This window comes from Emydura macquarii, unplaced genomic scaffold, assembly GCF_026122565.2.
Source record: "Emydura macquarii macquarii isolate MOO-44397 ecotype Brisbane River unplaced genomic scaffold, CSIRO-AGI_Emac_v2 contig_2768, whole genome shotgun sequence".
Taxonomy (NCBI): Eukaryota; Metazoa; Chordata; order Testudines; family Chelidae; genus Emydura; species Emydura macquarii.
Window position 1 is genome coordinate 31,487,122 of NW_027132905.1, and position 26,855 is coordinate 31,513,976.

The window sequence follows — 26,855 nt, forward strand, 5'->3', positions numbered from 1 at the left end:
CCTTAGGTCAGATCACCCACAACTGAATGGTGATAGCAGCGCTCCTTTGACTATGAGCAATTCCAGAAGTTTGAAATGCAAATGAAGGCATTTTACTGAAGGCAGACCAAGACAGTAGGCTCTCCTCTGAATAGCGATGTCAGGTATGGTTGTTTATTGTGATTATTCAGACTGATAACGCCCCTCACATTCTGTACCCTTCCCTACAAGTGGATGGGTCTGCCTTGTTCAAAATGGTTCCTCGCTTTGCCAAGGCAGGTTATCTGCTGACTTAGGTGGTGGTGGTGGATGCTGACGCTGGACACAATACCTGGATCTCCTACCATTTGCTTCAGGCTACCGAACCAGGGCTCTTCACCATCAGGCATCATACTGGGGAGATCAGGACAGCCTGTGCAGTTGTGGACAGAGATTCTGTGAAGCAAAGGCTGGTCACCTTGGTGAAAGATAATGGGCAGCTGCCTCTCCACTACAGTGACTCTCAACATGGTGTTTGCTGTGAACTTCCAAGAGGCTTTGTCAGAAATAAGTGACCAATCCAGTGACTTGACATCTGAGTCTGATTTACAGATTTTCTTGGTGTTGGCTTTAGTCTCACTCTCATTTTTATTCCTCCTGACAGTTTGTCACCTTGCCTCAGTGGGCCACGGCCCAGGATTCCACATTCAGGAAAAACTGCTAAGAAATGAGATAGACCCACCCCAAATTGGTGGTTATTCTTCCATAAGATATACCAAGCCAGTAACAAAAGTAAAATTCTGTTTTACCACACAGGCTAACAAGAAGTCAGAAATGCAATCTCCTTGAGTATCCCAGCCCTTGTTCCACCAACAAAACACTAGATTTAATGATGAGTGGTTATTGAAAACCAATTTCATCACACAAAAGGTTCTTCTGATCCCAAGAGGTCAGCCACACAATCAGGTCAATATATAATTCAGATCTTACACAATAATCATGCTGTTGCCAATCCCCTTTAGTAGCTAATATCTAAAGGTTAATCTGTAAGAGGGAAAAAAAGAGAGTGTTCAAATTATCAAAGAAAGCATATACATACAATCATTTCAAAGTTCTTATATCAGGTTTGAAACAGTGATGGAATGAACTGCTAATTTGCAAAAGTCTCTGGAAATCACCCAAACAGTTTTGGGGTCATCAGTCCATGCTTAGAGCTTCCTTCTTAGAAATCCAGTTCAGCAAAATGAAGCAGGAAATGAAGACATAATGGAGATGTTTCCAGGGCCTTTTATATTTTCTCTCATGTGGAGGGAAAGCTCTCAGTCTTAGCTTATGGAAAATTACAGGCACGAGATGGAGTCCAGGGTTACATGAGCAAGTCACATGCCCTTACATGGTTTGTTGAGTCATAGGAGCAGCCATTACCCATATTTTGGCAGTGGGGACAAACTCCTTCTATGGCCCATTGAATGAGCTATATGTTCTTTAATGGGCCATCAACTTGAATAGTCCATTCACAATGTGCTGACTAGACTGGATGCAAACTACCTTGTTGGTGTTACTCCATGATCAAACATATTTGAAATACAGGTAGATAGTCATTACTCATAACTTCAGATACAAAAATGATACATGAATACGAACAGGATAATCATATTTGGTAGACTGTAACTTTTCCATTGATACCTTACGTGACATACATTATATAAGATTTGTTTTAATTAAATAACAGTGATAGAAACAATGATATACATGGTCAAATTTTAATCATACAACATCACACTGTTACACTGGCCATTATGACGAAATTTCAAAGACAAGGAATCCCCCTTTCTTGCAATGTCTATGTTCTGATCAGTTTCCCTTGGCGGATCCTGAATGTCTACAAAACTACTGCAATGGGACTTTACTTTATAAATATAATCTATGTTTAACCATAGACTTCGGAATAAAAGTGTTTAATTTCTCACAGACTTCTCACAGATTTCTCACAGACTTAATTTCTCATAGACTTCGGAATAAAAGTGTTTAATTTCTCACAGCCCAATAGCTGGAACGTTACAGCAGAAAATATATTTGTAATGACGCCTCTGAAAATATTTTTATGAGCAATAACTCCCTCATTAGAGACCCAAAAGCTGACAGCTGCACAATTCTAGAAGTGAGTTTTGCGATGATGTGCTAGGATGTCTGGCTTCATTTTAAAATCTCATTAGTTCTAAATACAAATTAGAGATCAAACAACGTTTAAGAGAACATATGTGATTAGGAGTAAGTGTGGAATAGTTTGGCCAATTTGTGAAAAGATGAGGAGTAGAATTCTACTCCTCAATCCGCATATGGGCACCTAAACGAATGCTCCCTTCCCCTCCCCCTCCAAAAAAAAAAGTGTTCAGAACCCAGCAGTTTGCTTCACTTCACTTGAAGCTACCGGTGCTCAGCATTTCTGAAAATAAGCCACTTCTTGAGGTGTCTAAATAAGGATTTACTGACGGGATGTTCAAGAGGAGGACAAAACCCAGTAGAAGTCACTTAGGTTCTTTTTACAACTCGAATCTAGGAACCTAACTTTAAGTACCCCTTTTCAAAATGTGGAAGTGGTTTTTATTAATGCTTCATTTTATCTTATAAGCTGTATCTTTTTCCTTGAAAATTTGGATTTATTTGTATGACACTAGAGTAGAGTGATCAAAATGTGTCAGTGTAATTGAAGACACAGCAACCGTTTTCCTTAATTTTCAGATATATTATGATAAAGGTAAAATGCCATCTAGTAACAGATTTTTGAATGGGATAATAGATTTCTATTCTAAGGACAAATAGGTTATTATAACATTTGGCATTGTGGGACGTGATTATCTTTACTTACAATTGCACACTTACAACTCAAATTATTACATGAATTCTATAAAGAGGATACATATAAAACAGGCAAAACCACCATAATTTAAAATCACTTATGTCCTTCTCTTGAAAGTTGTTAGTTTAATGAAGGACGAAAGCATCAATCTACAAGAAGACTAGATTAGCAAACAAATAAACAAGAGAAAAAGAAATGTATCAAAAAGGAAAAATATTTGCATCCTTCTTGCTCTCTCAGACTCTTTCTTTGGTCATTCAAACTCTGGAGATGAACTCACAATTGCCTATGGCCCTGAATGAAAGCACACCCAACTCACTGAAAGTCTTTAGGTTGGCTTCGATGCGCTTCCCATCGGGGCCTAATAATATTGGGAGAAGGAGAAAGCACAACTAACCATCATGCTGAAAAGCTCTGGACGAGTTACCATGTGTATCATTCCAATTGACATAGTGTTGCATAAATAGCATCTAATATTATTCTTTTTAAGAAGGCTTTCACTTAACTCCTTTGCACGATATACCTTTTTAAAAACTTGCATGAACATGATACTATAAGAAAGGACATGATGTATTCTCAGAAAAAAAGAAGGAAAAAGTCTTTCTTGGGAGAAAATAAAGATGTATGCATGTATGTGCTTGTATTTAAATACCCCTAAGTACATCAAAATGATTTTCCCCGTTGTAATAAACTGATACATACCAACAAGGATGTTGTAGTTTTATTTTACTCTGGGAAAAAAAATAACTCAGACTTCATCTCAGTACCTAAAACATTTTTTAACATTTTTATTACACTTTCACTAATATCTGGGATTATAAGGACAGCTGTGTTTTGATAATTGCTTTTTAAAGTATATAGTTTTGCTTTGTGTGTTCAATTTTAATATATACCTTAATTAGGACATCAAGTGCTCAAAAAGTAAGCTGGCGCACACAGAAAATCAGATACTGCTTTATCTGTCTGAACAGTTGCAATTATTAGTTGAGACTCTGAGCGTCGCTGTTCACCACTCGAGGAGAGAAATACGATGAGAGTCGAGCAGGCAGACTGGTCTCTGTGTGGTTTCTCAGCACAGAAGAGAGATCAAAACGTCTTCAAATAAGCCAGGATACAAACGGCAGCATCGCTGAATACGTCCTCTCTGCCCTCGGCTTGGATTATAACCCAATAAAAGAAAGATTGCCTGTCTCCGAACTCTGTGTCCTGGTTCCACCTCAGATGTCCCTATAGAGAGCTGGAAATGGCGAATATACACATAATGCCGAAAAACAAAGGACGAGCCCTGTTTTGCCTCATGTTGGTTACTGTTTGGGAGGCAGTTTCTGGACAGATTCGATTTTCGATTCCCGAGGAAACGCAGAAAGGCTCCATTGTGGGGAATATCGCAAAGAATCTGGGGCTGGATGTAAAGGAGCTCTCAGACCGCGGAGTCCGCATTGTTGGCAGAGGTAGGAGTCAGTATTTCACTCTGAATCTTAAAAGCGGCCATTTATATTCCACGGAGAGAATAGACAGAGAGCAGATCTGTGGCCAGATAGAGACGTGTCTGTTACATTTTGAAATTATAGTGGAGGACAAAATGAAGGTTTTTGGAGTTGAAGTTGAAATAACAGATATTAATGACAATGCACCCAGTTTCCAGGAAGCTACATTAGAATTTAGAATCAGTGAGTTAGCTGCTGTGGGAACCCGATATTCTCTTGAAGAGGCGCTGGATCCAGATGTGGGAACCAATTCTCTGCAGGGCTATCATCTCAGCAGTAACAAACACTTCTCTCTGGATGTGCAAACGGGAGCTGATGGGGACAGACACGCCGAACTGGTGCTGGGAAAGTCTCTAGACCGGGAAGAACAAGCTTTTCACGATCTAATCCTCACAGCCACTGACGGGGGAGATCCAGTCAGGTCTGGCACTGCGCAAATCCACATTATTGTCCTCGACGCAAATGACAATGCACCAGTTTTCAATCAGCCAGTCTATAAAGTGAGTGTTTTGGAAAATGTGCCCGTCGGGACTTTGCTGCTCACAGTTAACGCCACAGATCCAGACGAAGCGATAAATTCCGAGGTCACATATTCTTTCCGGAAAATAAAAGACAAAGCGTCTCCGATATTCCAGGTGGATTCTAAAACGGGAGAAATATCGACTGTGGGAAACCTGGACTATGAGGAAGCTGCATTGTATGAAATGGAAGTGCAAGCAAAGGATATTGGAGACCTCTCCGCCAGGTCCAAAGTTCTGATAACAGTTATTGATGTCAATGATAATGCACCTGAAATTACAGTTACGTCTGCCATCAAGTCGGTGAGTGAAGACAGCCCTCCAGGGACTGTGATCGCTTTGATAAATTTACACGACCGGGATTCAGGCGAGAATGGAGAGGTCACGTGCTCCATCTCTAGAAACATCCCATTTCGGTTACAGAAATCGTTCGATAATTATTACAGTTTGGTGACTGACAGTCTCAGACCTCTAGACAGAGAGCAGGTCTTGGATTACAATGTAACTATCACAGCCACAGACCGAGGGACTCCTCCTTTATCTTCAACGACGACTATTTTAGTACACCTTTCAGACATAAACGATAACGCTCCTATCTTCAACCAGACATCCTACACATTGTACATCACAGAGAACAATCAGAGAGGAGCTTCCGTTTGTTCCCTGAAGGCGAATGATCCCGACTGGGGGGAGAACGCCAGAGTCACTTACGCCATTATTGAAGGAGACAGAAGAGAAGTGCCTTTGTCCTCCTACATCTCCATGAACTCGGAGACCGGGGCTATCTACGCTCTGCGCTCCTTCGATTACGAACAGTTCCGGGAGATTCGGTTCCAGGTGCAGGCTCAGGATGGGGGTTCCCCACCTCTCGGCAGTAATGTCTCCGTCACTCTCTTTATACTGGACCAGAATGACAACACCCCGCAGATCTTACACCCCTCCTTCCCCAGCGATGGCTCCACGGGGGTGGAGTTGGCCCCTCGCTCCTCCGAGCCGGGCTACCTGGTCACTAAGGTGGTGGCTGTGGACGCTGACTCCGGGCAGAACGCCTGGCTCTCCTACCAGCTGCTGAAGGCTACAGAGCCGGGGCTCTTCGCTGTAGGACTCCACAGCGGCGAGATCAGGACAGCGCGCTACTTTCTAGACAAAGATGCCCTCAAGCAAAGTCTGGTGGTTTTAGTGAAGGACAACGGGCAGCCCCGTCTCTCTGCCACCGTCACTGTCACGGTGGTGGTGGCTGACAGCATCCCCGAAATCCTCTCCGATTTAAGCAGCCTCTCAGCTCCTGCAGACCCCCAGTCCAGCCTCACCTTGTATTTGGTGATCGCTGTGGCTTCCGTTTCCTGCTTGTTCTTTACCTTTATCATAGTGTTACTGGCCCTGCGGCTCCGCAGATGGAGAAAGTCGGAGCTGTTTGACTCCTCGAGTGCGACTTTCAATGGATTTCCCGCTTCCCAGTTTGTGGGTATCGATGGAGTCAGGGCTTTTCTTCACTCTTACTCACATGAGGTTTCTCTAACCACCGACTCCAGAAAGAGCCAGTGTATCCAGTCAGAATTAAACTACTCAAATACCGTCACTAATCGTCCGTTTGATGAGAAAAAGGAAGGTCTCTTAACTGCAGAAAACTTTAATAACGAGGGGAATGAGGCTTTTAGTCAGGTAAGTTTTCCTTACTTGTTTTTTTAAACGTTTCGAAGTGTAAATATATAGCTTGATTCAGTAGATAGTGGAAACAAGTATTGTGCAGAACAGACATTCGGGGAAAATCCTGCTTGTGTATCTTCCTCTCTTGGGAGAGGTCTAAGTTCAGAATCTCCAAATCAGTCGGAGAAGGCAAGATTAGAATCAAATCGTGTACACTCATGCAGGAGTAGTGGACCCAGCTGACCAGGCAAATGACGCAGAGAAACTGTCTCCACTTGTCCATCTCATTTGCCAGAGTATGAGCCATTGGGAGGAGTTTGTTGGCTATCATGCGAACATCGTCTCTGATCGCTGATGAGAATGGGCTTCATTTTCATCATCCTAAATTCCCTTTGTTCTTTACTTCATTCATACAGAGCCCAACTTCGCAGGTGTCCCGTTTTCACCCTGCATGGAAATTAAATAATTGGGCGGCGGGGGGTGGGGAGGGGAAGAGATCTGAAGGGCTTTTTTGGGTATTTTTAATTCACATACTTTTTTGAACTCCTTTTATTTAGAAAAAGAAAAACTTACCTTATACGTTTGCTAATGTTCCTTGGTTTTATTGTTTGTTTTTTTACTACATTAAACAAAAGTAATACTGAACTGGAACTAGACAATCTTATGTTTTTCCAAAATTCTAGTTATTGTTAGTATCAGATGTCACTCATTACTGAGTACTAATAGGAGAAGAAAATATTTATTGTTGTTATTCATGTGTGACAAACTGTAGTTCACATTTAAAAAATCGAATTTATTAGGGCATAAGCCAGTTAAGAAAAATAAATTATTATATATTTCTAGAATGGGTTTTTATCAAGACTTCACCGGAATTGCTTAGGAATCTCTATATTTCTAACACCGAATACTCTTCTCAAGGAAGTCTTCCATAGGGAACCTGTTCAGTTTTTTCAGTTTTGTATTATAGAATTTGTGAGAATAAAATAAAATATCCTCCCATCTAGTGAAGGTTGTATATTCTGTGTGAGGTAGGTTGCTCTCTGTAGTACAAAATTAGAATAGAAAAGGAAAAATTCCTTTAAAGCAAACTTTGAAAAAAAATCTTTGAATAAGAAATTACTGAGAGCAAGTAAATGTATTTTACTTTTATTTATTTAGTTTCAGGCCCGACGTTCAGAGTTTTATTTAGGAACATAAACTACCCATTTTCTCATAATTTCGCTCATTTATGTTAAGTGACGTTGCATCGTGTCAGAATAAAAATACTGGTAGTAGGGAAAGGGAAGCACTTGGGAGACCTGGTTAGCATCATTACAAGTACTAGTATTATGTACTTTGTACTAGTACTGTACTATTACAAAGTATTATTCAATGGCAAATCGTTCTTAGCAAATACTAGTACTTTCAAGCTCTCTGAAGGATAAATGTAAATTTGCACACACAAAAATCTCAGGCTCCAAAATGGTGGGGGAGCAGGTTTTTTAACAGCTGACTCACGGCTAAAGAACTCATTCTTGGAGAGGTAAGGGAAAACACAACCCTATTTCTTGAAATAATGAATGCAAAACGCCTCTGCTCTCTCCAGAGTATACAAATTTATACAAGTATACAAGATCTAAGAATAAATATTTCAGTCGCAAAATGATACCAGAATTAAAACATAATCAGGTTCCCCATGTCCTCCGCCAGGGCTGTGGTTCTTGAGAGGAAAATGCAGTAATAATAAAAATACATATTATACATTTTTCTTATTATTTTGAAGCAAACACCTTTGATAAAGGATAAAGAGAATGATACTGTAAACTATATACATGTCTTACATGGGTGATTCGATGAATATTTCAAAATATAATTAAGGCTAGAACAGACTGCATTGAGAATAATGTTATAACATTTATATTAAATGTATTAGAATACCTTTTCTCATGTCCAGATCTCTATTGGCGACTTTTTAAGTTATGTCTGCTGCAGTTCTCCGTCTGAGCTCAGGGTGCCGCTGTTGGCCAATGCGGTGCGGACCTGCAGCCAGAGCTCTGCTAGAGCCGGCAACAGCGTGATTTTTCAATCACAAAATGCAGATCGTAAAGAAAACAACCTGGAGGAAACGCGCAAACAGCCTAGTTGCTCAGAGAAATTCTCCCTCCGGACAGATGTTCAATTAGCCTGAGGAACTGAATTTGTTTTCTCTTCATTACCTGGGATATTTACCATATATCTGGACTTTTAAGCACTTTTTGTACAGAATAAAGAAGAGAGCGTATGTGAAAGTGCATGGTATGGAAACCAGGCAAAGACCGAGCGGCCGGGCAGTGAGACGCCAGGTACTGTTCTTTCCCTTCTTATTTTCTTTGTTCTGCCGGGCGGACTCGGCGCAGATTCGTTATTCGATTCCGGAAGAAACGGCCAAAGGTTCCCTTGTGGGGAATCTCGCCACGGATTTGGGATTAAGTAACCGAGAATTGCCGAAGCGAAGGCTCCATGCCAGTTCGGAAAAGCAGTACTTCACTGTGAATGGGGAAAATGGCAACCTGTATGTGAATGACAGGATAGATAGGGAGGAAATATGCGGAGAGGCATCCCTTTGTGTCCTGACACTCGAAACGGTGGTGGAAAATCCTTTAAATGTTTTCCATGTGAATGTTGCAATCCAGGACATTAATGATAACGCCCCGCGGTTCAAGACAAACAACATTGAGTTGGAAATTATTGAATCCGCACTGGCTGGTACGCGGTTTCCACTAGAGTCTGCGCAAGATCCAGACGTTGGGGTCAACTCACTGAAGAGTTACCAACTAAGCAAGAACCCGCATTTTATCCTGGCAGTAAGCGAGAGTCCGGATGAAAAAGAATATGTTGAGTTAATTTTGGAAAAATCTTTGGATCGGGAGAAGCAAAGTTCCCATCACTTGATCCTGACGGCCGTGGATGGGGGGGACCCAGTCAGATCCGGGACAGCTCAGATCAGGATTAATGTCACTGACGCCAATGACAACCCCCCCGTATTTACTGAGGAGATCTACAAAGTCAGTCTGAGGGAAAACTTGCCAAACGGCTCCTTCGTGCTTCGGGTGCGAGCCACGGATAAGGATGAAGGGTTGAATGCTCAAATCACGTACTCTTTCAGCAATATTAAGGAAAATGCTCGTAAACAATTTCATTTAGATCCTCTGAATGGAAGAATTACAAATACAGGGATTCTGGATTTTGAAGAAAGAAATACATACACGATGCGTATAGAAGCCAGGGATGGGGGAGGACAAACTGCGCACTGTAAAGTTCAAATAGTAATTCTTGATGAGAACGACAACGTCCCGGAAGTGACGTTGACATCTGTGTCCAGTCCCATTCCGGAAGACTCAGTACCCGGGACAGTGATAGCTCTAATTAAAGTTCGTGATCTAGATGCTGGAGAAAATGGAAATGTCACTTGTTATATTCAAAACAACTTGCCTTTTAAAATAGTATCATCCTCTTCTAATTATTATAAAATAATCACTGAAATGTCTTTGGACAGGGAGAGGACCCCGGAGTACAACATCACAGTCACAGCCACAGACAAAGGCACTCCCCCGCTCTCCACACAGAAAACCATCCTCTTGCAAATCTCGGATATCAATGACAATGCCCCTGTCTTTGAGAAACCTTCCTACACCGCCTATGTGCCAGAGAACAATCCCTCGGGGGCCTCTGTTTTCAGTGTAACAGCCTCAGACCGGGATCTGGACCGGAACGCCCGAGTCACTTACTCCATCCTGAACGGGAACATCGAAGAGGTGCCTCTCTCCTCCTACATCTCCATTAACTCCCAGACTGGAGCTATCTATGCGCAGCGCTCCTTCGACTACGAGCAATTCCGGGAGTTTGAAATGCAAGTGAAGGCCCAAGACGGCGGGTCCCCGCCTCTCAGCAGCAATGTGACCGTCCGGGTGTTTATTCTGGATCAGAATGATAACGCCCCTCGCATCCTGTACCCTTCCCTCGGAGCCGATGGCTCCGCCTCGTTCGAGATGGTCCCTCGCTCGGCCGAGGCAGGTTATCTGGTGACCAAGGTGGTGGCGGTGGATGCTGACTCTGGACACAACGCCTGGCTCTCCTACCACCTGCTCCAGGCCACGGAACCGGCGCTCTTCAGCATGGGGCTGCACAGCGGGGAGCTCAGGACAGCCCGCGCCTTTTTGGACAAAGATGCTGTGAAGCACCGGCTGGTCGCCCTGGTGAAGGATAACGGGCAGCCGCCTCTCTCCGCCACAGTGACTCTCCACTTGGTGTTTGCCGAGAACTTCCAAGAGGCTCTTCCGGAAATGAGCGACCAATCGGGTGACTCGGCATCTCAGTCTGATTTACAGTTTTACTTGGTGTTGGCTTTAGCCTTGATCTCGTTTTTATTCCTCCTGACAGTTACACTGGCCATTGTGATGAAATGTGGAAGGTCGACGAATCCCTCAGTTTTGCGATGTTGCGGTTCTAATAGTTTTTCCAAGTCGAGTCCCGGATTCCCCCCCAGTTACTGTGATGGGACTTTACCGTATAGCTATAATCTGTGTTTAGCCGCAGATTCTGGAATAAAGTCATTTAGTCTCCTAAAATCAAATGGTCAGAACTTCATAGAAGAGACTCTTCTTCGTAGGGACAACTGTGGAATATTACCTATGAACAGTAATTCTGCTCCTGGAAACCAAAAGTCGGAAACAGAAGCACTTGGAGAGGTGAGTCTTTACAGATTGGCTAGTACCTCCGGGTTTATTAAATTATATTTCTTTTAACTGGTTCTTTATACTTCAAAGTATTGTTGTTTGGATTAGCTGTTTCTAGTATCATCAATGTATCGTCAATGGCTTTAGGATAAGGGGTCTAATACACAGATTTGTTCCCAGTACTCTGGAGTGTCTTCAGTGCGTTAAAGTATAGTGAATCAGCATTTTCTTAAGTATGAGATACGTCGTGAAACATTCGTTAAGGAGTAGCTTCGTTATGGCATTTAAAAATGAGTATAGATTGTCAGTTTGTGTGTGACACTCACATATTATATACGTGTGCTTAAATGTATAATAATCTAGCCATAAAACAAAATTGTACATTTCTATATATAAAAACAACTAAAACTAAAAGTACGCGATTGCATCCTCAGTGCACATACTGCGTTGAGAGTTTGTCTATTCTGTTCTATGTAGGTTTTTATATTTAGCTCATCACAATCATATCTGAGTTTCTTCCAGTAGTGCAGTAAGCAATGTGAGTTCACGGCTGTCACTTGTTGTTTTTTCTGGCATCCTCTCCCCCGAGTGAGAAGCATATGCAATGAAGCATCTTGTATGCCTATAATATGTATACTAAATATACCGTACCTACTGCGCTGTGTTTATATTAGAGAACACAGGGTCAAAGAAGTGTGCCTTGCGTTTGGAACAGAAAGTGGTGATGTTCATGATGGTCCTAAGTTCCTGAGGGAGTTCATTCCACAGTGTCAGACTGCGCCCAGAGAGAGTTCTGCCCCTCCCCCCGTCCCAAAATGGCTTTACTCTCATTGTTCAGAATTTTATTTTGCCAGAGAAGTATAGTGGTTGACCATGCTCTTCCTCCCAGAGCGTTATAGTCTTTTTGGTGTTCTGGGCCCAGGTCAGCAAGCACTTTGAAGTTAAGGACCAACACCTTGAACACGATTTGAAATGTTATTGGAAGCTAGTGTAGACACTGGAATACTGTGTGCAGTTCTGGTCCCCCATGTTTAAGAAAGACAAATTCAAACTGGAACAGGTGCAGAGAAGGGCTACTAGGATGATCTGCTGAATGGAAAACCTGCCTTATGAGAGGAGACTCACAGAGCTTGGCTTGTTTAGCCTAACCAAAAGAAGGTTGGGGAGATATGATTACTTTCTATAAATACATCAGAGGGATAAATACCAGGGAGGGAGTAGAATTATTTAAGTTCAGCGCCAATGTGGACACAAGAACTAATGAATATAAAGTGGCCATCAGGAAGTTTAGACTTGAAATTAGATGCAGGCTTCTAACCATCAGAGGAGTGAAGTTCTAGAATAGCTTTCCAAGGGGAGCAGTGAGGGCAAAAAGCCTAGCTGGTTTCAAAACTGAGCGTGATACATTTATGGAGGGGATGGTATGATGGGACAGCCTAATTTGGCAATTGACTGATCTTTGAGTACTGTTGGTAGATACGCCAATGGCCTTTGATGGGGTGGGTTTGGAGTTATTACAAAGAATTCTTTCTTGGGTGTCTAGCTGGTGAGTCTTGCTCACATGCCCAGGGATTAACTGAACACCATATTTTGTGTCGGAAGAAATGTTCCCCCAGGGAAGACTGGCAAAGGCTCTCGGGAGTATTCCACCTTCCTCTGTAGCTAACGGCTCACATGCTGGTGGATTCTCTGTACCTTAAAGTCTTTAAACCATTATTTGAGGACTTTAATAACTCAGTCATAGGTTAGAGGTTTATTATAGGAGTTGATGGGTGAAGTTTTGTGGTCTGGATTAAGCAGGAGGTCAGACTAGATGATCATATTGGTCCCTTCTGACCTTAGAGTCTATGAGTCTAGGACAGGCAACCTATATTGTTGAGGAGATGAGTTGCAGCATTTTGTACTTGATGGAATTTCCTAAATGATGAAGGTTTCATGACAAACTTGCATTGCTGCAATCCAGTCAAGAGGTAACAAGGGCATGAAAAACTGAGACTACCATTCTCCAGGATGGGATGGAGTCGCGTAACCAAGTGGAGATAAAAGAAATCATTAAGCACAGCTGTTGCTATGTGAGACCTCAGCATCAGTAAGAAATCCGAGAGTACTCCTAGATTACAGACTGAATTGGCCAATTGTAGATGTGAACCTTCAGCTAAAGGAGACTTCACCGTGGCTGAAAACCCCTCAAAATAATTTCCTCTTCTCACTAGTCTCACCTCTGTTTTGCTCAGGTTCAGCTTTAGCCAGCTATTCTTCATCCAGGAGCTGATTTCATCCAAGCACAGGGCTTTTGCTGTGGTTTTAAGTAGTGAAGGATAGGTGAGCAAGGACCACCTGGGCAACACTATTGATTTTAATAGGGCTGCACGAGTTTAAATTCATGTCAGAAATTGGCCTTTTTAATAAAACAAATTTGCACTCTTCTAGTTAATGTTTAACTTACCTTTTTGATATCTTATGTACTGAAGCTGATTGGTGTATCATGAGATTAAACTGGTAGTGGCTCTGTGTGTGGATGTGTGTACATGTGCACGTGCACACCTATGTGTGCAGAGGGCAAGATCAACTTTACTTCATATTTTTAAAAAATATAAAATGTAGGTATAATACTTTGATTTGTATATGTTGAATTCTTTTATAGAAAGTATATTTGGAGGAATATGTTCATGCTCTCGTGAGATGCTTTTTTTTTCAACGCCTAATAATTGTTCAGAAGATCTTTATCACTGATCAGGAGTAAGAATCCTACGAAGGAACCTCATGTGGTTTTTACACTTTCATTTTTCAAAATAAAAAGGACATTCTAATTGTTTTCAATTGTCTGTAAGAATACTTCATTTAAGAAAGTCTTTCTTTCTTTCTTTCTTTCCTTCTTTCTTTCTTTCTTTCCCTCCCTCCCTCCCTCTCTCTCTCTCTCTAACTTCCACATCATCCTGTAAAATCTTACTGAAAGTTATTTTTAAAGTGTAAATGGGAATGATCCAGGAAATTAGTCAATTAGCCTGACTTAAATCCAAGCAAAAATAGTCGTACAGGACTTTATCAATAACATTTATAGGTCAACTTTCTAGTACCAGTCAACATGTTTTAATGGAAAACAGGTCGTATTAATTGGATTTAACATATTTTTTGATAAGATTGCAAGTCTGATTGATAAAGAGAAAGGTGCTCATGTAATATACTTGGGAGTCTATACGGTTGTTGGCTTAGTACCAAATATTTTCTAATTAAAAAATTGACCCTAGACAAAATCAACATGATACATATTAAAATGATTAAAAACTTGCTAACTAATAGATTTCAAAAGGAATTTGATACTTGGTAATCACCGATGAATAAGTATGATTGTTTTGAAATCTCACAGGGATCAGATCTCAGCCTGGAGCTATTCCATATTTTTGCCATTGATGTGAAAGAAAACACAAAATAATTGCTGATAAAATTTTCAGATGACACAGAGATTGATGGAAAGGTAAATAATTGTAGGTGTGAGTCCTTGACACCAAGTAATCTGGATCGCTGTATAATCGGAGCCCAATCAAACACGGTATGTTTTAATACGCCAAATGCGAAGTCATACCTTTACAGACAAACATTATAGGCTATACTTTTATTTTGGGGGACTCTTGGAAGCAGGGAGTCTGAAAAAAAGATGTAAGGGTTCTTGTTATCAGCATCCCTCAGTAATACAGCGTGAGATTTTTTTAAAGAAACAAATAATCTTTATCCGATACAAAATCTTTAAGCATAAAAGGGGGAAACTACTTTCTAAAACGTATCCCTATCTGTGACCAATAAATCCTGATCATGAACAGATTCCATAGGTTTATGCAGTATTGTTGTAGCAATGTTAGTGCAAGGATATTAGAGGACAAGGTGGGTGAGGTTATAAGAACCAACTTCAAGAAGTTGGTCCAATAAAATATATTACCTCACACTCCTTGTCGCAGTAGATTTAGGCAGTCAAGAATTTGATTAAAAGGTCCCCAGAATTCCTACATTTTAGGTTCTGAAATGCACTTTTTCTCCTTTGACTTTCCTTAAAATTCTCAAAATGTCTACAAGAGCTGCCTTCTGAAGGTCACTGATCATTATATTTTGCACTCCTAATTTGTTCTTGAATTACTCATTCATACCTTTAGGGATCACTCCAAGTGCTCCAGTAATCAGTGACATTCTCTTTGTTCTAGGTTTCCATTATTATTCTGCGTCATGGCAGAGTTCTTCATACTTCACTATCTTCTCGTTTCTTTTCATGTTTCTCTCTGCTGGTGTGGCAATATCAATTAACATTCTTATTTTCTACAACAACTGTGTCCAGCCTGTTTGCCTGCACCATTTGGTCTGTGACAGTTGCGAAAATTCCATAAAATCTTAGCCTCTTCATTCTCTAGTGTGTTTTCAATTTGGCAGTCATAACACCACATGGTTAGTTGAAATCCATACTTGAGACAGGAACTCCAGTGCATACACTTGGTGACCTAATTGTATGTGTTCTACCAGCCAGGCTCCTGCAGGAATTCAACGCATGCTGCACCATCTCTCTTTTCAGAACACATTCTGCACTTTGGGGAACAATTTTCCCCCCCCCCCTTCCCCTCCCTCCTTCCTTCCTTCCTTCTACAAGCCATGAGTTTGTTAATCTTCAGTTCTGTCTTTCTTCACCACTGGCTGTACACTGATTTCTGTGTAAATCTTTTGATCTTTCTTTGGCAAATTTTGGTAGAGTTGAGTCTTCCAGTTAACCATTGGTTGCCATAAAAAGGAAATTATTTTGGGTGGACCTTGTGAATTTTCATTGTCTCAATAGTGACGGTCCACAACGTCGATGACATTACATGCTTTTTCTGCCCACACCATCTCTATTTTTTTTTGCTTCGTTTTGCATCTTATTTGATCTTCCTGGTCAGCCTGAGTTGGTCCTTTGTCCCCTTTCATGTTTATTGTGCAGTCTTTTTGCTCAGGACACAGCATTCCATTGTGAGCTAGCACTATTTGGATCTTCTTTGCCAGAATTACCGTTAGAAGTTCCCATATATCTGGCAAACGTGATCAGTCATAATTTGTAAGATAACTGGCCTTCTTTCTTTTTTCATGAGTATGGTCTTTCCTGTCATTGTCCATCTGGGACACCTGTTCTTCAAACATTTATTAAAGTGTTCAAGTAAACAATGGAGAGAGGTGTTTCACCCAGAATCCATGCATCCCATCTGCACCAGGTGCTTTCCTATTTTTCATTCCTCTCAGTATCTCACCTATTTCTTTCTTTAATAGTCCTGTGTATAGTGTGGTTTCTAATTTTTTCTCTAACATTTTTAGTCCAGTCTGCTGTTGATTATGTTATAAATCCTCAGATCATATTTTCTTCCAGTAGCACTGGAACTCTTCCACATTATTTACTGGCTCTCAATTTTTTCTTATTCTGCTTTTAATGTCAATCTGGTCAAATAATCTCATTGGGTCTCTCATGAAGAACCTGGTTTCTTGATACTGATAGCTTCGTACTGAATAGCTTTCAAATCTATGACTTAGTGCAATGGGCTTCTGTTTTCATTGTTCCTTCACAACTCTTACACCCCTTTTATGAAGCTGATATTTCATCTGCAGGGCCATTCATTTCTGTTTTCTCTTAGAATCATAGAACCATAGAACCATAGAATATTAAAGTTGGAAGGGACCTCAGAGGTCATCAAGTCCAATCCCCTGCTCAAAGCAGGACTAACCTCAGCTATATCATCCCAGCCAGGGATTTGTCAAGCCGCAGCTTAAAAACCTCTAAAGATGGAGATTCCACCACCTCTCTAGGTAATCCATTGCAGTGCTTCACCACCCTCCTAGTGAACAACCTTTTCCTAATGTCCAACCTAGACCTCCCGCCCTGCAACTTGAGACCGTTGCTCCTTGTTCTGTCATTTGCCACCACCAAGAACAGTCTAGCCCCATCCTCCTTGGAGCCCCCTTTCAGGTAGTTAAAGGCTGCTATCAAATCCCCCCTCATTCTTCTCTTTTGCAGACTAAACAAGCCTAGTTTCCTTAGCCTCTCCTCATAAGTCCTGTGCTCCAGCCCCCTAATCATTTTTGTTGCTCTCCGCTGTACTCTCTCCAACTTCTCCACATCCTTTTTGTAGTGGGGGGCCCAAAACTGGACACAATACTCTAAATGCGGCCTCACCAATGCCGAATAGAGGGGAATAATCACTTCCCGCGACCTGCTGGCAATGCTCCTCCTAATGCAGCCCAATATGCTATTAGCCTTCTTGGCAACCAGGGCACACTGCTGACTCATATCCAGCTTTTTATCCACCGTTACCCCCAGGTTCTTTTCTGCAGAGCTGCTTTCTAGCTCGTCGGTCCCCAGTCTGTAGCTGTGCATGGGATTCTTTCTTCCTAAGTGGAGGACTCTGCACTTTTCTTTGTAGAACCTTATTAGATTTCTTTTGGCCCAATCCTCCAGTTTGTTTAGGTCCTTCTGTATCTTATCCCTACCTTCCAGGGTATCTACCACTCCCCCCAGCTTAGTGTCATCTGCAAACTTGCTGATGGTGCAATCTACCCCATCTTCCAGATCATTAATGAAGATGTTGAACAAAACCAGCCCCAGGACCGACCCCTGGGGCACTCCACTTGTGACCGGCTGCCAGCTAGACATGGAGCCATTGATCACTACTCGTTGAGCCCTATGCTCTAGCCAGTTCTCTATCCATTTTATAGTCCATTCATCCAACCCATACTTCTTTAACTTGCTGATAAGAATACTGTGAGAGACAGTATCAAAAGCTTTGCTAAAGTCAAGGTATATCACGTCTACCGCCTTCCCTACATCCACAGAGCCAGTCACCTCATCATAGAAAGCAATCAGGTTGGTCAGGCATGACTTTCCCTTGGTGAATCCGTGTTGACTGTTCCTGATCACCTTCCTCTCTTCCAAGTGCCTTAAAATGGATTCCTTGAGGACCTGCTCCATGATTTTTCCAGGGATTGAAGTGAGGCTGACCGGTCTGTAGTTCCCCGGATCCTCTTTCCTCCCTTTTTTGAAGATGGGCACTATATTTGCTTTTTTCCAGTCCTCAGGGACCTCCCTCTGGTGCCACGAGCTTTCAAAGATAATAGCCAATGGCTCTGAAATCACCTCAGCCAACTCCCCCAGCACCCTCGGGTGCATTGCATCTGGCCCCAAGGACTTGTGTATGTCCAATCCTTCTAAATAGTCTTGGACCTGTTCCTTCAGCACTGCGGGATGTTCGCCTCCTTCCCATTCTGTGCCACCCAGCGAAGCAGTCTGGGAGTTGATCTTGTCTGTGAAGACAGAGGCAAAAAAGGCATTGAGTACCTCAGCTTTCTCCACATCCTCTGTCACTAGGTTGCCTCCCTCATTCTCTAAGGGGCCCACACTTTCCCTAATTTTCCTCTTGTTGGCAACATACCTGTAGAAACCCTTCTTGTTCCCCTTCACGTGCCTTGCTAGCTGCAACTCCAATTGTGTTTTGGCCTTCCTGATTTCATTCCTGCATGTTCGAGCAGTATTTTTATAATCCTCCCTAGTCATCTGACCAAGCTTCCACTGCTTGTAAGCTTCTTTTTTGTGTTTAAGTTCTCCAAAGACTTCTTTGTTAAGCCAAGCTGCACGCCTACCATATTTGCTATTCTTTCTGCACATCTTCAAACGATTTTTTCTCAAATTATCCAGTGGGAAGATATCTTGGTGTAAAAGCTTAATCTTCTGGTCTAACCTTGATTTCCACGGAGATTCTTTAATATAGACAGCTTTCTGGTGATTCACTTCATCAGTTGGCTTGATGTTAAATCGATGAGCTGCTACTGTTGCTGTAGCATCAATTATATCATGCAATTGGCTAATACTTATTGTACTTCAAGGTTCTTTGAGGGCTACATTCAATGCGTGTACTATATCATATAGTCGTTGCTGGTCTACAAATTTCATACTTGGTAGTACTGGTCGGGGCTCTATTATTTATTTACTTGTATTACCATTATGTCTTGGAGCCACAGTCGTGGTCCAGGAGTGTGTGGGTGCTGTACAAACACAGAAAAAAGACAGTTTCTGCCCCAATTAGAGATAGTAATCTAACTATAAGACAGGAGACACAGATGGGTATAGCTAGATAGAGGGGGAATACTAGAAAACAATGAAACAATATTGGTCAGCATGATAGACAGTGATTAAAACCTGCAACATTAAAACCTGCATAGTCAAGTTTTTTTGGAGGCACCATGGCAAAGACAGTTTAAGAAGTAATATGATGTGTATGGGACCTCCTCCCATGTGTGTGGGGGCAGCATGGAAATCAGCATGAAGGTGTTTGTATGAAAATTTAAAAAGTGGGACGTGCAGGCTGTCGTCATTAGCTGATTGGAGGTGGCAGCTGACATCTCGATAGTGAATGAGAGATGATAGATAGGGTGGGGATAGGACAGGAAGGGCCTTGAATTGAAGACAAATATCTTATGTTTGATGTTACAAAGAAGAAGTGCTAGTGGAGGGATGCAAAAAGAACAGTGACTTGCCAAAGAAATGGTCTGGAAAATGATCTTTTCAAGCAGCAGAAATGAATATTACCATGACAAGACTGCATTTGCCAAAGCCAGAAAAAAAGATGTTGCGGTACTCAAGACATAAGATGATGAGAGCTTGGATGATATTTATACCTGTTTGGATGGTTAGCAAATCCATATGTTAGATCTGGTATGCAGCAAAAATCATCAAGATTTAGACATAACTTGGATATGTGGATTTAGAGAGAGTTCCAAGTCAAAGATGACACCCAGATTACTGGTGTGAGTGACAGGCAGGATGGTGATATTGCCCACAGTGATTAAAAAATGCAGGAAGAGGGGAGAGTTTGGAAGGAAGATGAAAAGCTTTGTTTTAGTCATTCTTAGCTTGAGCTGATAGCTAGACATTCATGACATGTCCAAGACACAGGCCCAGATTTTAGTTTGGACTGAAGGACACAGGTCTGGAGTAGAGAGATAGATTAAGTCACCAGTGCAAAGATAATAGTTTATTGTTTAATTTATTTGTGAAATTACCCAGAGATAAGGTGTAAAGGGAGAAAAGGACAAAAGACAGAGGGGTGGATGAAGAGGGCCCTTTGAAGGATACATTGAAGGAGCCATTAGAGAGGTCAGAGGAAAACCAGGAGAGGACAAAGTCATAGAAGCCAAGGTAGGACAATATTGTAAGAAGAAGAGGCTGGCTGACAGTTTCAAAGGCAGTTGACAAGCTAAGTACTGAATACTGATTGTAAGCTTTGACTAAAAAAGTTCATTAGATACTTTGGTGAGAATACTTTCAGTGGTGTCCACAAGATGGAACCCAGCTTGCAGAGAGTCTAGCATAGCATTGCAGTAGAGAGGCTCCATAGAGTGATTTTAAACAGTGCATTCAACAAGCTTAGAGATGTAAGGGGGGAAGGGAAATGGGGTGGTGACTGGAGAGTCAAGTATGGACAAAGCTGGGTTGGTTGGTTGGTTTATATAATGGCAGAGAGTAAAACATGCTTGTATTGTGAGGGGAAAGAGCCACAGCGGAGGGAAGGGATTAGGAGAAAAGGAAGGAAGAGGATGAAAGTGGGCAGAAGGGCTATCAGAAGATGGGGTCACTAGGGCATGTGGAGGGGTTAGAGGAGGAGAAAAGATTAAAAGCTTCTGTGTAGTTGACAGGGAAAAGGAGAAGAAAGTCAGGGCATCTGAATGAGCTCTCACTGTGATGTTGCTGCAAAAAGGGATAACACCATCACTATTTGTATAAATGGAAGGATATGGCACAGGAGTAGAGATATGGAACAGGGGTATGGAGATGATATTATCTCAACATATTGTATTGGTGAGATTATTCCTGGAATACTGTCCATTTGTGGTGTCCACATTTTGAAAGGGATGTTGAGAATGGAAGGGGTTCAGAGAAGAGTTACAAAAATGATGAGAAGACTGGACAACATGCCATATAGTGAGAAAATTAATGAAAATAAGGTTAACATGGAACTTCAACGTGGAGTACAAGTAACTAGACTGGGAAAAGATACCTGATTTTAAGAGGATCTTTAATACAGCAGACAGGCATGACAAGAGGCAATGACAGAAAGCTAAAGTCAGAAATATTCAGATTGGAAATATTAGACAACTTTTTGATAGTGATAGCAATTAACAGCTTTTTTGAAAGAAGTAGCTATTTCATCATCACGGAATTTTTACAAAAGTGTGGATGTCTTTCTAAAAATATGATTAAATCACGACTTGTAATGATCTAATAATGTCACTTACGTATTAGGGAAGAATAGTTCCCCCACTGCAGGAATTATTGGGTGAAATTCTATGTCCTTTGCTGTGTGCTAGGTCAGACTAGATGCTATTAGTAGTTCTTGACGACGGGCTTAAAAACTGTAAATCTGTGACTGATTGGTCATATACATTAAGCATAATTTACAGTTGCTTATTTAATTTCAGTTTCAACACTCTCAATTGTTGACATTTTTAGTTCTGTACATAAAAATAATGTTCTTTGGGCCAGAATCTGCTCTCATTTATAGAGATACGAATTTAGAGTAATAATAATGTTTAGCGCTTATATAGCACTTTATAGTCAGACGTTTAAAATAGTTTGCAAAGGTACCAGTGCCAGTATTATCTCCCACTTTCTAAAATGGAAGAGTGAAACACAGAGGGCTTAAGTGACTAGACAAATGCTGGAGCAAATCAATAGCGAGGAGGGACATAACCGCAGTGTAATGATTCTCACTACTTTGTCTTGTCTATTGGCTCAAGCTGTGTCCATGGAGTCAGAATGGTCATTCTGCCTTTACATTGCTGTAACTAAAATCAGAATCTGGTTCCCTCTATACAGCCACTATAGGTCACAAAATTTAGGAATTCAGGGAAACTTTGTCTTTCAGATCGAGAAAGTATCTAATCCTACACAATGCCATTTTTAAAACATGAATCAAACAGTTGTGGAACCTGCACATTACAAAATATCACAGAAAACACAAGAAAGTGCAATTAAAATTAATGCCAAGCAGTTTACACTTTTCCCTACGGTTATGCAGTTTACATTTGTGAAAAGAGTTACGATTCTAAATAAGAAATATAGTTTTATTTCGCTGCATTATCAGGATTATAAAATTCTTTCACGAGTTGCAGTTTTGCGTCCGATACTGAAGGTGCCGCTGTTGGCCAACGCGGTGCAGGAGCTGCTGCTGAAGATCCATAGGAGTCTTCTGCAGTGCGAGCTCAGTAACACAACGCAGATCCGAGAGAAAACAGAGCAGGGGAAAGCTCTCACACATTTGCAGAGGAAAGAAATTCTCTGGTGTGCTACTAGAGAAAGACGTTCGTTGTGTTTACATGGAAGTTACCGGGAAATCTTTCAGTGTGATGGGATTAATTTAAAACACAGAATCTATTCAGACCAGACAGGCAAGTAGAGTGACTGAGATGGAAATCAGGCTCAGAGATATGAGCCGGGCAGTGAGACTGCAGGTACTGTTGTTTCCCTTCTTATTCCCTTGGTACTGCCGGGTGGTGTCTGAGCATGGTCGTTATTCTATTCCTGAGGAAATGGCCAAAGGTTCCTTTGTGGGTAATCTCGCTATGGATTTGGGGTTGGATGTCAGAGAATTACCGCAGCGAAAACTGAGTGTTAGTTCGGAAAAGCAATACTTCCGTGTGAATGGGGAAAATGGCAGTCTGTATGTGAATGACAGGATAGACCGGGAGGAGATATGCGGGGAGAAACTCCTCTGTGTCCTAACATTTGAAACTGTGGTTGAAAATCCTTTAAATATTTACCATGTGAACATCGAAATCCAGGACATTAATGATAATGCCCCGCGTTTCAAAAGAAACAACGTTGATTTAGAAATCAGTGAATTGACACTATCGGGTGCACGATTCCCAGTAGAATCTGCGCAAGATCCAGACGTTGGAACCAACTCACTGCAGGGTTACCAGCTCAGTAAAAACCTTCATTTTATCTTATCAGTGAAGGAGACCCCAGAGGGCATTAAGCAGGCGGAAATAATTTTACAAAAACCTTTGGATCGGGAGCAGCAAAGTTCTCATCACTTGACCCTGACGGCTGTGGATGGGGGAGACCCATTGAGAACGGGGACAGTTATGATTAACTTTAAAATTTCTGACGCCAATGACAATCCTCCAGTATTCACTAAGGAAATCTACAAAGTCAGCTTGAGGGAAAATCTACCAAAAAGCTCCTTAGTTCTTCAGGTGAAAGCCGTGGATAAGGATGAGGGATTGAATGCAAAGATCACCTACTCCTTCAGTGACATACAAGACACAGAGCGCAATTTATTCACTCTAGATCCAGAGAAAGGCGACATTACAAGTACAGGGCTTTTGGATTTTGAAAAGAACAATAAATACATGTTGGGAATAGAAGCCAGAGATGGCGGTGATCTCATAGGTCACTGCAAAGTCGAGATAGAAATTATTGACGAGAACGACAACGCCCCAGAAGTGACTCTAACATCCGTGTCCAGTCCTGTCTCCGAAGACTCAGTCCCCGGGAAAGTGATAGCTCTGATCAAAGCCTATGACCGCGATGCCGGTGAAAATGGAGCAGTCACATGTCATCTGCAACACAACTTGCCTTTTAAAATAGTGTCGTCCTCTAATAATTATTACAAGCTCCTCACAGACAGCACCCTGGACAGGGAGAGGACCCCGGAGTACAATATCACAGTCACAGCCACAGACAAAGGCACTCCCCCGCTCTCCACACAGAAAACCATCCTGTTGCAAATCTCGGATGTCAATGACAATGCCCCTGTCTTTGAGAAACCTTCCTACACCGCTTATGTGCCAGAGAACAATCCCTCGGGGGCCTCTGTTTTCAGTGTAACAGCCTCAGACCGGGATCTGGACCAGAACGCCCGAGTCACTTACTCCATCGTGAGCAGCAACACCGAGGAGGTGCCTCTCTCCTCCTACATCTCCATTAACTCCCAGACTGGAGCTGTCTATGCGCAGCGCTCCTTCGACTACGAGCAATTCCGGGAGTTTGAAATGCAAGTGAAGGCCCAAGACGGCGGGTCCCCGCCTCTGAGCAGCAATGTGACCGTCCGGGTGTTTATTCTGGATCAGAATGATAACGCCCCTCGCATCCTGTACCCTTCCCTCGGAGCCGATGGCTCCGCCTCGTTCGAGATGGTCCCTCGCTCGGCCGAGGCAGGTTATCTGGTGACTAAGGTGGTGGCGGTGGATGCTGACTCCGGACACAACGCCTGGCTCTCCTACCACCTGCTCCAGGCCACGGAACCGGCGCTCTTCAGCATGGGGCTGCACAGCGGGGAGCTCAGGACAGCCCGCGCCTTTTTGGACAGAGATGCTGTGAAGCACCGGCTGGTCGCCCTGGTGAAGGATAACGGGCAGCCGCCTCTCTCCGCCACAGTGACTCTCCACTTGGTGTTTGCCGAGAACTTCCAAGAGGCTCTTCCGGAAATGAGCGACCAATCAGGTGACTCGGCATCTCAGTCTGATTTACAGTTTTACTTAGTGTTGGCGTTAGCCTTGATCTCATTTTTATTCCTCCTGACAGTTACACTGGCCATTGGGATGAAATTGACAAAGTCTAAGAATCACCCAGTTTTGCGATGTTTAGGTTCTGAGCCTTTTTCCAAGTCGGGTCCCCTATTCCCCCCCAACTACTGCGATGGGACTTTACCGTATAACTATAATCTGTGTTTAGCCGCAGACTCTGGAAGAAAGGCATTTAATCTCCTAAAATCAAATGGTCAGAACTTCACAGAGGAGAATATTCTTTGCAAGGACAACTCGGCAATGCTACAGATGAGCAGTAATTCTGCTCCTGGAGATCCAACTTCCGAGGTGGACACAATCCCTGAGGTGAGATTCTATAGTGATGCGCTAGTATATCTGCCTGCATTTTGAAACCGTTTAATTTCTAGTGAGAATGTCTCTTGAACCTTTTGAATAATATTTACCATAAGTCGTTGCTTGACTAATTAGTTTATGTATACATTTTTTTTATTTTATGTAATGAAGCTTGCTTTCCGTAAAGAACTTTCTTTTTAAGTGGTTACATATTTTGGTGCCAAGTTCATTGAAGGGACAAGTTAAGAAGCAATAGTTTCCTGATAAGAGTGGAATATGTCATGATGCACTTATCCCAAAAGAGATATACAATATCACTAAGTGGTTTCAACCTATTATAATAATTGTCATTTTAAGACTTTACTTTATGTCCACATTATCATATCTTTCTCTGCCTTTAATTGGAATGGGTATGAATAAAAATGTAACCATAAAGATCTTTTTTAATATGCTTCATCCATAGCATGGAAAAATAAAGTGACACAGAAATAAACATTGTTACATAAATAGAAAATTTCCTAAGAATATGATAATTAAATTTCCCCCTAAATATTAAAAAAAATTATTCCAGGATAAAAATTTAATTTCTAGTCTGATACACAATTTGGTCTTCCTCTCATTCCTGTCTTTCTTTCACCCTTTTTCCTTCTGTTCATCAGGCTCTGAGGATTAAAGCATCAAGAGCATATCTAAAACAAAGCAACTAGGAAAATTGTTGGTCGCCCCGAAGGAATAACATAAAATGTTTGCATATAGGTGTAAGCAGAACTTCTGAGAGATTCTTTCACAGTTCTTTACGAGACACTTTCTATATCTCCTTTTCCATGATTTCACAGATTTCACATTTTGATAAAAATATTTTATTTATATGTAAATTGAAATGCAAAGGTATAATAATAAAATATCCCCACCTCTAAAAATAAGATACTTTTAGTCTTGTCTCAGACGGGAGCCCCATGGTCTGCATTGGCTGTCTTTTGAGCTCTTGGTGGAGTTTAACGTGTTCAAAATCAACTATAAATTCCTAAATTACTTGAGGCCAGTCTACTTGAGAGACTCTTTCTCCCCCTGTGATATAGGAACTTACGTGCGTGTGATATGCTGCCCTAATTGGAATAGGCGGAAGCATCGAAATTGGAGCCACAACGGGGTAAATTAGAGAAGGGGGGAGCAGGGTATTTATCTATAAGTGTCCTTAATTTTGGAAGCTAGTATCAATCCCCAGATCTGATTATCTTGAGGGCATGCTGCAAAAAACATCTGTTTTCAGGAGCTCTTAGGAAAGAACCTCGTTGTTGACGAATGTGAAGTGTTATAGATATTTAAACTTCCTGGGTGAATGAGGCTTCCTCTTGGAGGTAAGAGAGGCTGCTGGATTTGCTTATATTTATGCTGAATTTTATATTGTGCAAAATTCCTTAGAGCAATGAATAGACATTTTTCTTCTCGTGAAAAAATAAAATACAAATAAAAAGTAAATAAATGATAGTTACATTCTGAAAAGAAGGTAGGAGAAAAAATATTTATGGAAAGAGAATGAAATAATTTACCCTAGCATTCGTATGTGCAATAATGTATAAGAAAACAATGTGTAAATTAGAATGATTCGTCCTGTTCGAGTACGATTTATATTCAAGATCGATTTGTCCTATTGTGAAACAAAGATTTGTTATCCCCAATTTCATTCGTTTGAAACACATTTTTATTAAATGACTGCATCATCATGAGGAGTGTAGCAAACAGCAGGTAAACCATCGCAGGAAGATTTGTTTGATTTCTAGACTTATTACGAAGTTTTAGGACTCCATAAAGCAGA

At 41.6% G+C, this 26,855-nt stretch overlaps 2 protein-coding genes and 1 pseudogene across 3 annotated transcripts in view; all 3 read left to right on the plus strand.

Annotated features, from left to right (window-relative positions):
* LOC137165623 (protocadherin gamma-C5-like) overlaps nt 1–26,855 on the plus strand; it is a 336,971-nt gene that overhangs the window by 117,470 nt on the left and 192,646 nt on the right. Inside the window, exon 1 of one of the 2 annotated variants that reach the window (XM_067566937.1) lies at nt 4,062–6,485. The exons of the other annotated variant lie outside the window; for it this stretch is intronic. Coding sequence (XP_067423038.1) covers nt 4,062–6,485 — 2,424 coding nt within the window. Of the gene's footprint in view, nt 1–4,061; nt 6,486–26,855 lie in introns of those variants that run through there. 2 annotated transcript variants of the gene reach the window in all.
* On the plus strand, nt 8,456–22,611 carry LOC137165865 (protocadherin gamma-B1-like). Its single transcript, XM_067567376.1, has 2 exons — nt 8,456–11,176; nt 22,300–22,611. The coding sequence occupies exons 1-2, from the start codon at nt 8,747–8,749 to the stop codon at nt 22,609–22,611; spliced, it is 2,742 nt and encodes a 913-aa protein (XP_067423477.1). The 5' UTR covers nt 8,456–8,746.
* On the plus strand, nt 22,416–25,096 carry LOC137165866 (protocadherin gamma-B5 pseudogene; annotated as a pseudogene).